The following is a 17,987-nucleotide window of genomic DNA, read 5'->3' as shown; positions in this document are numbered from 1 at the left end:
TTTACACCAGAACGTGTCTTATCTTGGCTTTGAGAAACACACTCGTTAAAAGGGACAGAAATCCTGACCAATAAGCTTGGCTGTTCCAGGTGACATGCCAGATGAGCAGATCTCTTCAGCACAACTCATCAGTGACTCCTCACAAACCCTTTGAACTGCTATGGAGAGGAGCATCGAGACTGAGACCAAGGCTGACCTGCAGATCTACCAGAGGAAACACTTCATGAACTGGTCCTCAAACCTCCAACCCACAGTACTGATTTTAAATAGAAACACTACCTATTGAGGTTAGTTATCATCTCTCGTTGGTTTTAGGTGAATCAGCTCAAGCAGCACTGCAAATACAGCATTCCAGTGACCATATGCTACACTGCAGAATTTATGTGTCAAAAGCAAACATCAATCACAGTACTTCTGGATTATTAATATGTCTACATTTTTAACAGCCAAGTATTTAAGTTTTTTTCTTTTCAAGGCTGCATACACCCCACTTGAGGAAAGTACCTGATTAAGCAGTGACATTTGGCTTAACTCAGAAAAACAGAATACAGGTTAACCTTTTCAATTTCAGATAAGGCTAATGTCAGCAATACACTGTATGTTCAAGTGCTTGGTTTTTTTAGATTTCTCCTCCAGATCCTTTTCTATCCCCATCTCTCGTCATCTCCTCACAAGCGAACCGTAAATATTTGTTCAGTGTAAGATGATAACAGCCGAGCAATGCACAAGGAAGAGTCAAGAAAAGATGAAAAGTACGTAAAGGTGTGGAGATTAAGGACAAGAAATAATTTACATCTCATCTGGATATTCACATTCATTTTAAAATAATAAGCAGCACGAAATAAAACAGAAACGTTTGCTCATGGCTGTCGATTTCCGTCCAGGTCTGTCTACATCTCTTCCTCTGCTCGGCCACAGAGAATCGCAGACATCTGCTGGTCTGTCACCGTCACATCCCTGCAGAGCCCCATAGCCTGGCAGAGGTAGACTGCAAGGATGTGTTTGCACTGCAGGAGGGGGGTGAAACACGCACGCATGTTCATTTCCATGTGCCGCAAGCAGCTCTCCATTACTGCCACTCCCAAAGGGCAGAGACCCTCTCCAAGCACAAACTTCACCAGTGCAACAGTTCTTGTCCAACGGCATAGGACACTCATCCTCAAACCTTTCTAGCTTGTCTGGTTGTAACAATCATTCAACAGAAATAAGGTATTTCTTCCTTTCGTCTACAGTGTTAGCACTTCTTAGCCAGCTGCATACCTCAGTCGTTCTTTGCGTGCGGAACGATGTCATAGTTTCTATGACTAAGTACATTTTTTTTTTCACTTCTCGATATTCCGTTTTTCTGAGGTTTTAAAGTTGCAATCCTTCACTTTTGCCTGCTTTGTTTTTAAATAATCATAACTTACCAGAAATAGGTTCTGCTTTTTGTGAATAGTCCTAATAGTTCTGTCATGACCTCTTGAGCTTGTGAACTACTAACCATCTTAAAGCCACAGTGTCGGGCACACTTCAATATACAGCAGAATTCCGACCTTAAAGTCATAAACCCAGTGCTTCAAATCCAATTCAATGATAGGCTCAAACAAAAACATCAATAAATTTAAGTTTTTTTCAAGTTTCAGGTTACATTAAGTTAAAGTGAAAAAAAAAACGTTCAAAGTGTCTCATGGCTGGCTGTTGCTTATTTTGTGAAATTAAAAGATTTTGCAAACCAGTGCACTGTGTTCTGTGTTCCACTCTGCGGCTCTGTGCTCAAGCAGTGCTGCGATCAGGGGAAATCAGAAAACACCCACCTACGCTCCCTCCCCACCCCCACGGAAAACCTGATGCATATGTGATCTCATTCGATTACCAAGCAAGGAGGGGACTCCAGCCCATGAGCTCTGTCAGCATAAAACCCAACCACCTTCTTTACCAAAGTGAGCCAACAGGACCACACCACCGGTCTTTACATGAGCAACATGGGTTACACACCCTGAATGTTGCTGTAGTGATAAACCAATTTCAACACTTAAGGCAGAAGACTCTGCTTATTCATTGCGTGGAAAAATACTAGTCTGTTTTGTCTCCATGCTGCTAGGAAGGTGGAACAGAATCTCAAGAATATCTGAGTTTCAGAGGGGCCAAAATTAGGGTTGGTTTTCATTCACCTCTCACACCCTCACTATTTTCCTGCCAAATTAATCCAACAAGACTAATTTTGTTATGAGTATCTCAAAACCAGAGTGTCGTACAGACTTACCAATGAGCAACTTGAAGGAATTTTCCTTTACCTAACTTTGGGTGTATCTATATTTTTTTCTTACTCCCTGGTTTTAGAATGAAAAGGATCATTCCAATAGCATCAGACACCTGGTCAGACCAGCACCCATCTCTGCACCTGTTCCTTGGAAAGGAACCTAGGTGTAAGCGACTTGTCTGGAGTAGTCTTATTAAAAGAAGGGGATTTACCAGCAAGCTGTTGTTTCTCCTCAGCACAGAGAAAGTGAACGACGGACAGGGGCAGTAGTGGCAGGAAGAGTAGCAGGTGTACAGACGCCCAGAGCTTCCCACCACCTGAAACAAAGATGAACCAGAAGCCACTTCAGTCATCTACACCAAGCTACAAAAGAATACCGTGTAAAATGAAAGAAAGATCAACTGACCTCGATAAACTGCCTGTTTACTTAACAGATACGCAAGACAAATGACCATGGTATTTTCAATTACAAAAGAAACAGTAAAGGTTTAATCCGTGCTGAAAAGAGAAGAAAAGAAACAACACTTTGGCTGTGGAGCCTTCTTCAAACCCTACTCCTTTCTCATAATTACTCTAAAAAAATACATAAATACCCTTCAAGCTCACCCTCCTCTCACTCATCGTATATCTTTTTCTGCAGGTTTCCAGCACTGTCTATTATGGTGCTACTTGCTAAAATCCACAAAGTAGGAGACAGAATTAATGGAGTAAAAAAAAAACAGGATTTAGTATGAGCTTATCATTATAAAGCAAGTAAATTTTATTAATTTAGTAAAACAGAGCAATGAGCCTCACAGGATAATAAGTTAGTCAAGTTAGAGTCTTTTCTGTGCTTTATTCTCTACACTACAAACATCTAATTTGACTTAAAACAGTCCTCCTAAGATAGAGTGCATGAAATCCCATACTCAAGGTTAATCAAGAAATGATGAGAAGGAATACAAATGTGAACTTCTGGTTAATTTTTTTTTCCAAACTACTTCAGATAAGTATAATGTGGGTAAAATGTATTTTTCCAGTTTGTGACCAGTTGTACTGTATATAATTTTTTTGCCAAAGTAACTGTAATCAGAATGTTTACTCGCACTGAAATGAAAGCAAAACATAAGAATGGTTACAAACGAGAGGAAGAGAGGCTCCTCGACACCTCTAGCCCGTTGTAAAGTTAATTGATCCAAGTATCCCATCCAGCTATTTCTTAAAAGACATCAGGGTATCGGCTTGAACGGCATAGCTGGGTAGCTTGTTCCACACTCCCACAACCCTTTGGGTAAAGTGCATCCCGTTTTTAAAACGAACTTCTCCTTCCACTTCTGTCCTCTGGTTCATGCTTCACTGTTGATTTTGTGGAACTCCACTTGGCTGATTTTGCCAACGCCTTTGAGAATTTGGATCTTGGATCAGGTCCCTTCAAGTGTTCCATGCTCAAGAATATGAATTCATTTAAATTGGAAAATATTTTAATTGCTTTTGGAAATTGATCTTTTTTTTTTGGCAATTAAGCTAATGAAAAGGGACTCACTCAGCTAATGAATTCACACAAGATGACAACCTGAAAATCCGAAGGCCGTTTAACTTCCTTCTCATCTTAATTCATATGACGTTGCCAGCAAGCTAGGTCCACACCAGCTACCTTCTGCTGTTTGGAAAAATAATTTTAAATATATTCGTAGGAGAAAAACTTTCTTATAAGACGCCCTTCTTAAGAATCCTTCCATTTTAGACATGTCTGGTCATTTACTTTTCAACAAACAATACATTAAAATGCTTGGATCATCAAATTCACCAAACACACTAAAGGCTCATTTTCTGAAAAACAGACATACAGAAACTCAAGATTGCTGCTAGAAAGATGTCCCAATGAAACTGGCTCGATGGTAGATAAGGTACAGAATAACCACTGAAGAATACAACTTCCTCTCATTTTCTATCATAACAATTACAGCAAAGGTGCTCTTTTCTGGCTTCTTTAGTCAAGGCATTTATCAAACAAAAAGATCTGATAAGAGCTTTATAATTAAATAAGACTAAAAATACCCTGAAGGAAATATGCGCTCAAAAAATGAAAGGGCTCAAAAACAGAGATATACCAGTATGTAAGTAGAATCATTGTGTTCACAGATGCATCAGTTTAATCAAAATAAATGATGCTTTTAGACCACGTCACGCACTGCATTTAAGCAGAAATACTTCTCAAAACTGAGTCACAGATAATCAAGTTTGATTTTAGGTACCTTCTAATACATTAAAGCATACAAATGGCACCAGATTAAAAATGTTATTCTTTGCATATTAAACAACAGTAAAATATCTACTAGTGAAACTATGTAATCTACTACAAACCAGTAAGTTTTTTAATTGGAATGCATCAAAATGACCACATTTTTTTCTAAAAGAAAGAATAAATGTTTATAAAAGGGATCGCTAAATCCAATAACATCATCTCAGTTCCTAGAACAAGCCTTGAGCTCTGCAACACCACACAGTACAATGTATTTAAAGACTTTGGAAGCCAAGGGAACTATTTAAAATACAGTGGGGAAGGTCAAGAATGTGGCGGAGCGATAACTTCTCCATCACATTACACAAACAGCTGCTATTGTCCATCAGGGAATTCTGAACTCTAGCATGTGTGAGAAGGAGAACAAGAGATAGAGGTTTCTCATCTCCTCCCTTGTGCATGAGCATGATGCTGTTGATGGAGCCCAGATGTACACACTTTGCACTTGAAATAACCCATCTTGGAATAAATGTGGACTTCTTTAAATTGTACAAAGAGATTCTGAAATGTTACTCAAAAAATTGGACGCATCTAGAAATGGTTAACACTGGTTACGCCCATTTAACCGAAATTACTCTTTCACATTGTTTTTATTTCAGAGGTCCAAGGGCAAAAGAACTGCAAACAAGAATTCTGCTAGTGAGGTTTGTTTTATATACAGTATACAGTAATGAATATCGCCCATAAATTCGGCCCTCTGGCAGATTAAAAAAGCAAGAAGGGAATCCTGGATGGTTCAACCAATAAAGGAGTTTGCCTGAACACAGGCTGATCTCTGGGGTCACGGGTTCAAATCTGGGTTGTTTCACAGCTTTGGTTCTTGGGGAAATAGTGACTTTCTGGGCACCTGCAAGCTTGGAGATATACCAGTAAGAAATAACCTGGTCTTCCAACAGGATCCAAGTGCAACCTTCCAAGTGGAAGGCAGTGCGGCACTGGGAGTTTTCCAAAACAAGGAATAGCTGTGACAGGAACACGTGAAGGAGGAGCCTGTCTGACGATCCTTTATTTGCCCCGTGTGCAGTACAGGAGTCAAGAATTGGGGGGGATATACAGTACAAAGAAAAAAAAAAGATTACAAAGGATAATCAAACAATTCAATAACCAATGGTATTAACGCATCGATCCAAGTTCACATAATAAAAGGAGATAAAAAACACAAAGTGCCATCTTTTACTTATCACTCACACTTTCTTTGTCATTTAATAAACTGCATAAACTACAACACACAAAGGAACAAGATTACTCTGCCGAGCATACCAGGAATAGCCCCCATGAAAGCAAGCCTGTGGTGGACAGTAACAGCATTCCAGGTAATGCCTCATAAAAAGCTTTCTAGAAGCTAGGAAGCAGTTTTGCGCATCATTGACAGCAGAGAGAAAGAGAGAGAGAGAGCAGTTTTTCCATTTCTTTCCATTAAGCCACAGAGGTCAGATAAACCCAGAGAAAAACGTCATGTGTGTCTCAGAAACCCTGCTAAGAAGAGGCTCAAAGGCAATGAAGAAAAAAAACACATAGCCTGGAATGTATCTGTTTATCTCATTAAGCACAACCGCACTTATACCACTTTCTCACGTAAGCAATAACAGAAAATAAGGATGCAGGGCCTTGAAAAAAAGAACAGAGGAGACGTCGCTGATTTACTGTACAAACTAAGGTTTCATTGTGATAAATGTACCGTTTTTCAACAAGGTTTCAACAGCAGCTTGGGGAATGTAGCACAAACAACAAGGAGCCCAAGTCCCTGATGTGTGCTATGTATGCCGTATATTTTAACACTGAAATAAACCCTACTGTTCTTATTCCTTGCAGGAATACATAAACGTACAAAGGTTCCCTTGTGCTACGGGATCTTGGGAAACAATTCTCTAGACACCAACGTCCCCTTTCTGCTTTAAAAAGGAAAAGAACTGCAGGTTTGTCTTCAAAACAAGGCTTATTTACTATTTTGCAGAAAGCATTATGCTTTTCACAAGCTGATAAAGCAATAAAAAATCCCAAACTTCTTCTGACCTCTGTGAAAAGAGTCTGCAGTCTGGCATGGCATGACACAAGCCGGACGTCCGTTCTAACTCCTCTGTGGAGAGCTCTTTGAAGTATCTCAAACTGACCGCACACAGTCCAGTTAAGGCCTTACAGATCAAATGTTATTTTCCCCTGCAGTTAAATTGCATTTCGGACTGCCTCCCGCTCTGCTCTGTGACTACTCATGCAAGACTAGTGAGACACTGCAAAGGAGTCAATTTATTAATTTGTTTTGGCTGCATGGCCATCTTCTGTTACACAGCACATTGGAAATTAACCAAGCCCAAAGGAGATAACATGAACACGATAGGAATTAAAAACTGGCAGTTCCATTGCAGGCACAAAACTGGCCTGAACTAACAAGGACGAGGGAGAGTCTGTTGCTTTTCATTTTTTTCTGTGCTTTTTGTAGCTAAGTCTTAAAAAACGCCCTACACTAGCAACATCAACTCTTTTAAAATTTTAAAAAATGGTTTCAAATCTGATAAAGAAAATGCATATTTTTGGAATGGTCTAAGGTTTGGCTTTACAAGGTGTGATATTTTATGGATAGGGACAGTCTGATCAATAAGGGAAGTTCAAAAGCTGTGCATGTACAGTAAATGTAGTAAAGGTGAAATCTGATACACAAAAACTTTTCCTTCAAAGCCTCAGGAGAGTTAAAGAAATACAGAAATAAAACATTTGTATTTTGAGGCCTTCTATTAATACATCTTTCAAAAATTACTCCAAAAACACAACCCGACTGCTACTGAAGAAGTGCTTCCCTATGACAAGAGGTTGTCTATTCTCTGAATTATTCACTGAATTCAAGATTTCCTATCTGCCTTTTTTCAACCTCGGCCTCCTAATAATCCCCAACTTCATTAGTCTGCTCTCCTCCCCACTGAGAAGCTGGTGTGTGGTGAGTGCACTGGCGCACGATGGCTGTCGTTGCATCATCCAGGTGGGGCTGCACATTGGTGGTGGAAGGGTAAAGCACTTTGAGTAGAGTATGCCGGAAAGCGCTATATAAATGTAAGGAATTACTACTACAACTTCACTGAACACCTCTGTAAGCATGTAATACTGATGCACAATTTCCTAATACTGTTCTCATTAATTCTGAGTTCTGTCTTACTAGCAGGTCCAGGCCTTCTGTTGAGCAGACAAAACTCACCTTGCTAAGTAAAGCATACTGTAGGTACAAAGAACTTTCAAAGGAAAATAACTGCTACACACAAGGAAAGGTGCTTGGTAGCTTCCTTTCTGGGATAAATCAAGATTTATGTGATGTGTTTCTTCCCGTTTCACACAATCATGCATTTTCATTAATGAATAACATCTGTAACTGGCAAAAGTAAGCACTTTTCCTAGAGTATTTCAACTACATGTTAAAATTAAAAACAGCAGAATTCCACATCTCCACAACCAAACCTAGAGGGCACATCTAAATCAAAAGAACCACTCCAAGTACTGGACCACTTTGCTTTTGTAGCATAAAACTTAATGGTATCTGCCTTTATTAACAGTAACTGCTGCATAAACAAGCAAATCTTCTTTCTATAAACCACACCTCCGTAAAACAATTAGAGAAAACAGGAGGGCACTCCTACGCATCCATAAAATCCTCCAGCCAACACTGCTGCAGATGACTGAAACCTGTGCCTGAATAAGGAGCTGGGTGAGGGACTGAGGCCCAGATCGTGGGCGGACAGGAGACTGGTTTGCTTTTCCTTCCTTTTAGAGTCTAAAGCACAAACTATTTCCCGAGCAGACTGCCCATTTAGGCAAAAAAAAAGCTTCTAACAAGGACTGCTCCAGATTTCCAGGTTCCTAGAAAGGGACTGGAACAGTCAAACCTAAACTGCACGTGTCCATGTGATTCAACTCTGATGTATAATTTCCTGTCATTCGAAAGGGAAATTTTTTTGGGGGCAAACCAAACTTGTTGTTAGTAGAATGGAAGGGTCTGAAATGCAGATAACCGATCCCACAAAACTGCCCAGCTGTATTAATGGGCACAAATGTAAGCCCCTTTGGATAAAAGCCACTTTTGTTAATAGTAACATTACAGTATATCACTTTTTAATTAATGCCATTACAAGGCAGCAGTTTAGCCCAGAACAATGAACGAGCTGTAGTTTCCGAAAGGTCTGTGCACTGTGTTATTATGTCACATCAAATATTTAAGACGGAGAAAGCGCCAAGTTGTCTACAGTGCAGATCTGCTGCACTTTTAATTCCCTACAGTAGTCTTACAGACGACAGGTGCTGAAATGTCGATGGCTGTGTAAGCACGGAGGGATATTTATCTCCATTATAAGGACATCTCTTTACATTAGTTGATTAGCATTCATTAAAACCCCCTACCGTTGTCTGACTGTGCAGTGAGTAAAAACCCTTCAGGCTGCACCTTTCCTTGGTTGACAAGGGTGTTTTTACAACTACACATCAGGAGTATTAACGGCCTTTGTGAAACAAACACTTCAACAAACACTGACATCGGGGACCCCTCTACAATGTGTGACCCCATAAGCTTATCTGTTATTTGCCTTAAACGATGCTCAAACTGAGCTTGGTGCAAATCAGAATGAGAAAACCAGAGCAACCAAATAAATGAAACTGTAAAGAATTTCACACGGCCTCAGCGTCTCCGTAAAGAAACCTTTCACACAGACTTGGCACTGGACTTTACTGCTTGAGAGAGAGTACACTCAAGTGGGACAGAGGATGGGGAAACAAGTCACCTACTATTCCTCAGGATTGTTATTGGCTCCAACCATGAACATACAGTATACACGCTCACAAAAAGATGGGTAAATGTCCAGTTAAGGACAAAAAGACATTCATGTAGAAATTAATTCTAACTAACTGCACATCTTACTCATGGCTTGTTTTAAAAATGAAACCTAAAATGGATATGAGTCAGCATCACAAACACAGGTTAAAACTTCTGAATCATTCTACTTAATATTGAGACTTTCAGGAATAAAAGGCACAACACAAACAGCATTTTCAAAACATCCAACAGAGCAGAGCAGCACAACAGTATATAGCTTAACGACTAGACTACAGTCCGCTTTTAAACACTGCCCAAACAGTACAGACAGTCCCAACGTAAAATAATACATTTCCACAGATTAAGATTCTATGCAGCAGAAAATCAGAACACAGCTGGCCACAATTATGTCAAGAGAAGAAAAATGTACAGTTAAGTCACAAAAAAGAAAAATTAACTTAGACATTACAAAATAAATATCTTGTCCCAATAAAGCAACTCTCAGATTTTGCTTTGTCGGGTGAGGATAAATCAAACACCCACAAGCACAGGGCCTAACTAGACACTTGAGTATCTAAAAAGACACTTGCAGGCTACTCCTGTTTTTATGTCTGACTGGTTTAACAATACAGGATTTTCAGTTACTGTAAATATAGCAACTTCCCAAATTTACAACAAAACAGCTGATTTTGTGACGGAGGAAGAAGTCAGACACATGGAAACAGACAAACTCTTCAGACTCCAGTTTTAGGCCAAAACATCTCTACGAAGTAAGACAGTTCTCTGATCATGCTTTTTATTTTTCACTTCCCTTTTTGAGCTTGTACAGTTATTAAATGCTACAAATTCAATTTTCTCCTATTTGAAGTCATTGGAAATGAACTCCGAATCAATGTTTTTATGGCACGATGGAATTAAATTAAGACTTGATATTAGAATAAGTGCAGATCAAATCTAACAGAACCAGCTGGTCAGACTTTAAGAACACTGCCAAGTTTCAGCCACCGATTCCTGGAACCCCTTTAAGAAGACCGGGGGTGGTTTCCAATTAATCACAGATTAAAGCAGCGCAGGCTCCTGTCCTTCTTGTTTAATTCTAAAAATTCCTTTCCTACTGTTCTCCTTGGACCCCACGGGATACAGGATATACAAAACTGGCCATTTCTGTCCCATGCGTATGTGAGGGCCAGAAAGTGAACGTGCTTTTAATGGAGCTTGAGAGCGGAAACACTTCAGGACCCCAACTAAACTGAGCTCCACAATTACATCAGCCGCCCCCCTCTTCCCTGCTCTAGGAGAGTCGTAAATCCTAAAAAGGGCACAGTACCTCTCTCAACACCTGGCTGGCAGGAAGGGCTTCTCAGACAGCACTAGTGGAGCTTTTAACAAGAGAGGATTCTGAAACCTGCAGCTTCTCATGAACATTTTCCGCAATTAAGATCAAGAGCAAATTAATTAGCTGGCAAACGTGAAACATTGTGAAGCATTAAAACCTGCTGTTATCTTCTTTTCAGATTAGCTTTATAATGACTGATGCACTAAGACGTGTACTGTAACCAAATGAGGTATTAAGACAGGGCTTCTGCTAAGCAAACAAAAAACACTCAATCAATCCTATTCAACTACACCTAAAAACATACAGTACTTGCAGATAAAATTGACTTCCCTTATGATTTTTTTTCATTTCCCAAGTAGAAACACTTGCTGCATACAAATTATGTTCAAGCACCGTTCTTTCCTATGTCAGTATACTGTCCAACTACCACTTCTCAGTTTGAACTGCATGCAACATTTACTTGGGATTCTGTGGTTTCATTAAATCACTTTGTTTTTTTTCAAATGGGTTTCCACTTGATCGCCTTTCATTGCGTTTTTCTGAATTAGTATGGCTTTTTTTTCCAGTGGGAAAATAAACCCAGCGCGCATCGTGAACCCACTGGCAGCAACCCTTCGGAACAGCATTATTTTAAGCATTTCAGATGTCCGGCAGTGGGAACACTGCTGCTTCCTTTAAAAAGGACGCTTGCCTTTTATCACCATCATTCATTATGAAAACACTTCACAACGTAAGGGCAAACAAAAGAGGAATCCTACGCAAGACAGAATGCCACTAAGGCCCAGAATAACGATCCCTGGAGGCCCAGCTTCTTGATAACTGAAACGCCTTTAATGAAAGTTCTTGCGCAAGTACTGGGACCCAAGCCAAGTCTTGCTCCAGTGATGACGTCCACTACACGAGGTGTGCAACCCCATCGTCGAGCATACGCACTCCTCTCCTCTGTCTCCATACAGTAGGTGTGTGCTCCAGTTTTAACTCAAAATAATGTTTGCGTGGAGCAAATACAGAGAAACCGTACAAAGGGTCCTGACAAATTTGTTAAGGAAGGGTCACTGCAATTACAATTTGGTGGGATACAAAATAATGAGCAACAGAGGTCTGTCTTCTGAGCCAAACAGTTTTGAAATTCTAAAGGAATGACCAGATGTTAAATCGATGCTGGTGAGTAAAAAAAAAAGGACTGTTCGTATGAAGAGTCTTCATCAGTTTATTTGCCCCCATTTCATTTCATTTTATTTTTCTAAAACACTTTTACTTTTTATTTACTTCTCGTCTCGGAAGTACGCTGCTTTTAGTGTCCCTTAGAAGCACACACATACAGACAATTCTCCACACTGAGCTAAAATCGGCCATTGGTAAAAAATTGTTCTTCAACAAGAGCACTGCTTAATTAATGCAGGAGACAAGTGGTTGTTTAAACTTCAGAAATGCACTCCAGGAACAACACATTTTATGTCTGCTGTGTTAGACCTACTCCATACACCTACACCTTTAAGGGAACACAGATCAAGTTGAGTATTTACACTTTACTAGTATACGTAATACTGATGGCAGCTCATATTCTGTTTATGATCTGCCCAGTTTGCGTCTTATACTTCTACATTTTGAAACATTTAAAATCCACCCCTGAGTACAATTTAAACAAATTCACAGAAAGGGGGTTTGCAAGTGTCTTGAGGCCAACCTCTGCGGCGCAATGAAAAATAAAAACAACAGAATTTTGAACTTTCTTTACCTGAAACACTTTTCTTCCACTGGGCGACGTCACACACGTCACAGCTCGGTGATCAACGAGGTCTAGGGCATACAAGGCAGAGGATCCGAACACGAACTTCAGCCTGTAAAACACAGAGATTTTTTCATCTACCCCTTCTGATTAATCACTGTTATCAATTAGCAATTACTTTGGTTGACTCTTATCTAAAGCGACTAACATTTTGTTTTCATCTACACAGCTGGGTATTTTACCGTAGCAAAGCGGATGAAGTAATGAAGCACCTGGCTCAGGGGTACAACAGTGCCTCACCTGGGATTTGAGCCCACAACCTTCGAGTTGCAAGTCCTAACCACGAACCACGAACCCACACCACGGAAATCTTTATACGAACTACATGGAGGTCAGGATAATCTCTCATTCTCTTCAGTTTTATCTGTGCTAGATAACTTTGATAATGCATCCTGTGTCATTGGAAACCACAAAATGTGACCTTTAAAATATATTTTGATCAAAACAGTGTCCAACCACCATTGAAAATTTCAGAGTGACACTTCATGCAAGAGCACATCCTATCCACACACTTTGCAGATTACACAGCCATTGTATATATTCCTACATTATCCCAACTGACCAGCAATAACCATTGTAATACAATAACCAATCACTCATTATTAGCATCATGAGTATCAGTTTACTCCGTCTTGCACAACATCACAATAATCTAATAATCTCTATACAAAATAACTTTAAGAGCGCACCTTCATTTTTACTGTGAAATGGAGAACTTTGCTCAATTTAGTCTCTTGACAAAACTCGAGTTTCTTAAAACTATCAAGATATTACAGATTTGCATTTCAAACTAATTTTACACACAGATGAATTCAAGACTTGCTCTGGGTACAGTAACTATCTGTGCACATGTGGTGAATAATAAAACCCAGAGACTGAAACTATGAACAGCCACCCCCACACGAGGTCTGACTCCATCGCATCACCAATTCAATCTGATTCCCCTTTGATTCAAATCATTCCTGGAAGAAGGAAAAAAAAAATCAAACCGTTGTCACCCCTGGGGTTTCCCCGAGTAGCCCAACCAGTAAAGGTAGCTCTCGCGCTCAATGGAGACATTATTAGCGCAAGTCCGCGTCATGTCATTAGCCTACTGTGACTGGGGCATTCCAAGCAGCAGCAAGCAATTCGGTAGCATACTGCCAGGGTAGGGCTGGAATTGGTTGGACAGAGTTTTCGCTGCTTCCCTACAAACTCCTATGCCTTCCCACCAGCTTGCGGTCACTCCTCTGTCTTACTATAAGCGGAGACGACCGCATTTGATGGGAGTATAAGACAAGGGGACTTTATCCTGAAAGAGAACTTTTTGCACTACCACTACACTTGATGGGCTCTTAACACACACACACACACACACACACACACACACACACAGGTTCATAGAAGCAAAGCATGAAAATACTCAATAACTCAGATGCAATTCAATGGAAAACTCGTTCACAACAGAATTCCTTTAAATTAGTCACAATGCAAACGTCAGAAAGAGTTACATGACTATTTCTAAATTAAAAACATTCATACAAATATAGGAAGACTTTTCTGGGAGATTCCAATCTGGTGTGTAATTTAAAATACAGTGAAGAGCAGGTTACAATGTTAGTCTAAAGCCCACAGACCTGCAATCCAGACATGTCACATGCCCCAAACTGTGCTGCAGCTGGCTTGACTAATATTAGCAGGAGGAAATGTTTGACCAAGCTTCCCTATCATCTTGCTTTTATCCTTCTTCATTCCCACAGAAAAAAAACAAAACAAAACAAAAATACAATCACCTGCATTCAGACCACTAAGTTTTCCTGGAAAACCACTGTTTCTGCATAAATAGCAGCCCACCACACCATTAAATTTATGACTGTTTTGCTGAGCAGTGTACGGCTGCGATTATTTCTTGTCAAGATACACTTAAAATGATTTTTTTTGAATGGAACAAACACTAACAAATCAAAGATAAATGTCATGAAAACCCATACAAATAAAGGTTCCCCGGAAAGCTATTCCTAAAGCACTCCATCGACGAAAGAGAGTTCTCCCCCCCTTTTCCACGGCAAGAGCCAAGGAAAACGATCGAATATGAAAACAAAAGAATTGCATAGCTTCAATTAACTGGACATCTGCAGGTTGAATTCTGACATCTGCAGGTTGAATTCTGACCACTAGTCCCATTAAAATCAAGGAAATTCAAAAATGAATGGCATGAGTAATCCCAGCTGACAGAAGCAAATGGGAAAAAAATTAAAAATTGATAACAAACAACCGGCACTAAAAACCCGGAAACAAACCGAAGGGCTTTTTATATATTTCGATACAGTAAATGTGGACTCACCAAAATAACACATCTTTCTAAATTCATCATGGGAATTTACAACATCAGCATTTAACTACCCTCTGAGGAGGAGCATAATAACTAACTGCAGCTCTCAGAAGGCACTGTACACTTCAGCTACCACTTTCCACCTTCTGTCCAGCTGCAAAGTGGATATGGCATCAGTGTCCCATGAGTGCATCAAGCCTTTTTCTTGGGCGTCTTCCAAACACAACGTGCCAAGTCCGATTAGGCTGACGACCACTGCGGTGTTGTTCTGACAGTGCACCGCTCCGGACATCGCCAGCTGTGAGAGCACTTTGAAATCCATACCCCGGCTTCTGGATTTACAATCAGTTCTGGTGTGGGCAAATACTAAAAAAAAAAAAAGACAGGTCTACATCCCATTAACCCTTCAAAAAACTGCTATAGCTCCGCCGGGCTGAAATTCGCACACATACATGTAGCTGTTCTGGTGCCAGAACCCATCACTTCTCTATAATAGTGCTGGATCTACAAAAGACAAGGCCCTGCTGCAAGAAGCACAGTTGAGCACAAAGAGGCAGAGACGCTTCTTTCCACAGAAACTGCCCAGCCAGGCCAGCAGAGGCCGAGCAAAGACCTCGTATCCATTAGCCATCAGCGATAAAATGAGCAAACTGGGCGGAACTGCCTCCTCTCGTTTGTGACCCTTCTCATGGTTTAAATAAGGGACCAACTCCAGTCCATGAGCTTTCCCAAAGCCTTGCCACTCTCATTCCACCCTGGCACTCAAACTGTTGATCTTAATCCTCTTCTATCCTGTGGCAGCATTACCTTTTCTGTTTAACAGCACTCAAGCGTAGTGATTCCAAAACATCTATTAGACTACTGTGGGTTGGACTGAAACATTATCTGTAACTTAAGGCTTTTGTGTTATTATTCATCACAGATAAAGCAACAGCCCTCCTACTGCCACGTATTGGCCATTCACAGTAAGAAATAGATCAAGTGTTCCCAAAGCCATATAGTTACTGTTTGATGTTCTGTAATAAGGGAAAGCCCGATTTGTTTTCAAACATTTCACAAGAATTGTTGATGGCATCTACCATTAAGTAAACTCTTGAAATATGTTAAGAAGTGTGGAAATCTGGATAAACCCTAGCTGATTTGCACATGCGGCTGGTGTTGAGTCTAATTCTATCATAATTATGGAACTTCTTCATTCCAATGGAAGATTTAATCAATGTATTTATATATTTTAAACTAAAAACAGTCTAACTGGCTAATTTAAACACAACTGTCTTGTGGTATAACAAATTGTGTAATATTTTCTTTGAATATAGAATCTTAGCAGTCATAAACTGCAGAGGTGCAAGAGAGACGCTGAAATTCTTTTAATGCAGACCAGGCAACATTTGAGAGACAGAGCTTTTTAAAGAGAATAAAGAGAAAACAAAAGATTTGGCACCGTTCAAAACTAGTGAGCAGAAATATCTGAATTGAAATTAATCTCTAGGCAAAGACTTGGAAATGCTCAATTTACCTCCATTGTAATGAAAAGATACCAAAATCCCCCTCGAAGCTCCTGATTTTTTTTAAGTCATGAGTTCAAAGTTTGCTTTTGCAGCTTACTCCAGCTAAATCCAAAATCACATTTGTATTTAAATGTTTATCACCTTAAATTTAAGACTGACTGCAGAAACAAATAAATACTAAGCAAAGTATAATTTTCATAGCATGACTATCATAGTTATGTGGTCCTTCAGTGAGTAATCAAGAAACATAAACAGCTAGATCTGCAGAGTTTGGCAAACACATAAGGATGACTAATTAAGTGAGGCTGGAGCCTACTTCTGGGACAAGAAGCAATGAAGTGTCCAGACTGGGATTTATCTTCTGGGAACAAGAAGTTGGCGTCTGACTAGAGTAGCAAGAAAGCAGGACAGTAAAATCCATTACATACTGGGAGTTTTTCAGCTTGTTTTTTTTAGACTTGCAAAAGCATTTTGTGACAAATCAAACTTTCTGATTGAAAAGGCACGTTAAAACACCCGCAGGGTAGGGAGTGTAATCAAATACAGATGACAGACTTTTTAAAGCATTTTCAACTGTAGCTCAAAAATGTGGGGGGAAACTCAAAGGCTCGAAGAAAAACATATAATAGGATCCACTTCAGCTCCACATCACCGAAGGATCCTTTCATAGTTTCTGTACCATTAATTAACAGGACTAAACTCTCATTCTTTGTGCACACAGCAGGAAGTGGACCACGGGTATCTTACTGGCATCTAGCACAGCGGTCTCTTTTCCTAATGTGCCTCTTGGACAGGTCTAAAAAGATGTACTGCTGACCTTCTCCATAGTGCCCTCTCTATATCTCCACAAAGCCAGTTTCAGCAGATGGCTGATATTTAGCGGAATATGGAAGAGGCACTGCTTACTTCATTTTAATCTTGCATTTGTTTTTGCTTTGTTCAGCTGTGAACATGCCTTGAAGGATTTTTGTGTGCTTATGTACAGAAAAAAAAATATAATAGAACTGCATACAATCTTAACCCTGTACTGGACTAAGAACTTAGGAATAAAAGGATGAATAAATACATTGAAAAGAATGAATAAAAAGGCTTTTCTTCTTCCAGCTTCCACCCATATTTTAAAGACATGCCAGCTAGGTTTACTGGGGTCTGCAAAGTGCTCCTCTGTGTTTGTGCTTGTGTTTGGGCCCAACAGGCTGGCATCTCATCCGGGGTGGAGTCCCAGCTTGTGCCCTGTGCTTCTGGGATAATCTCTAGATTGCTGCCACACTTTTCAGGAATAAGCAGCTTTCCAGTAATGGACAGATGAATAAAGCTATCCCTACAACAGAGTGCCAGTAATTGTGCACACAGATGAAAAACAAGAACACTGTAAATTGGACACAGAGTGAGTTGAACTGCTGTGTTACAGCTGAAACTTTATGAAGTCCTTAGCAAAATTGTATTGCTTATTATTTTAAATAGCAAAATAGGTCTCCTTTTCAGGCACCTGTTAGAAATAGGTATGTGATGCATAACACTACAGTCAAAATGTACATATACAATATGCACCATAAATCTCTAATTATAACATGTTAGAAACATGTTTGTTGTAAATACAAAAGTTATTAAATGATTTAAAAAAAGCTATACTCACACCAAAAGGAGCTCATCTGGAACTGGAAAAAATAAAGCACAAAAGCAGAATTAGACTTTAATATGTATAAAACACTGTTTACTATTTTACACTGCAAA

At 39.8% G+C, this 17,987-nt stretch overlaps 1 protein-coding gene across 2 annotated transcripts in view; it reads right to left on the bottom strand.

Annotated features, from left to right (window-relative positions):
• Positions 1-17,987, bottom strand: part of zswim7 (zinc finger, SWIM-type containing 7) — a 50,390-nt gene that overhangs the window by 28,445 nt on the left and 3,958 nt on the right. Inside the window, exons 3-6 of one of the 2 annotated variants that reach the window (XM_088907111.1) lie at positions 17,890-17,911; positions 12,384-12,486; positions 2,455-2,559; positions 615-1,007 (exon numbers count right to left, since the gene is read on the bottom strand). In XM_088907111.1, coding sequence (XP_088763237.1) covers positions 891-1,007; positions 2,455-2,559; positions 12,384-12,486; positions 17,890-17,911 — 347 coding nt within the window. In that variant the 3' untranslated portion in view covers positions 615-890. Of the gene's footprint in view, positions 1-614; positions 1,008-2,454; positions 2,560-12,383; positions 12,487-17,889; positions 17,912-17,987 lie in introns of those variants that run through there. The other variant, XM_088907112.1, reaches the window with a different exon arrangement.

Source organism: Atractosteus spatula, chromosome 27 (assembly GCF_055471065.1).
Source record: "Atractosteus spatula isolate fAtrSpa1 chromosome 27, fAtrSpa1.hap1, whole genome shotgun sequence".
Taxonomy (NCBI): Eukaryota; Metazoa; Chordata; class Actinopteri; order Semionotiformes; family Lepisosteidae; genus Atractosteus; species Atractosteus spatula.
The sequence above is the reverse complement of the archived record's forward strand: the minus strand, read 5'-3'. Positions and strand labels throughout refer to the sequence as shown.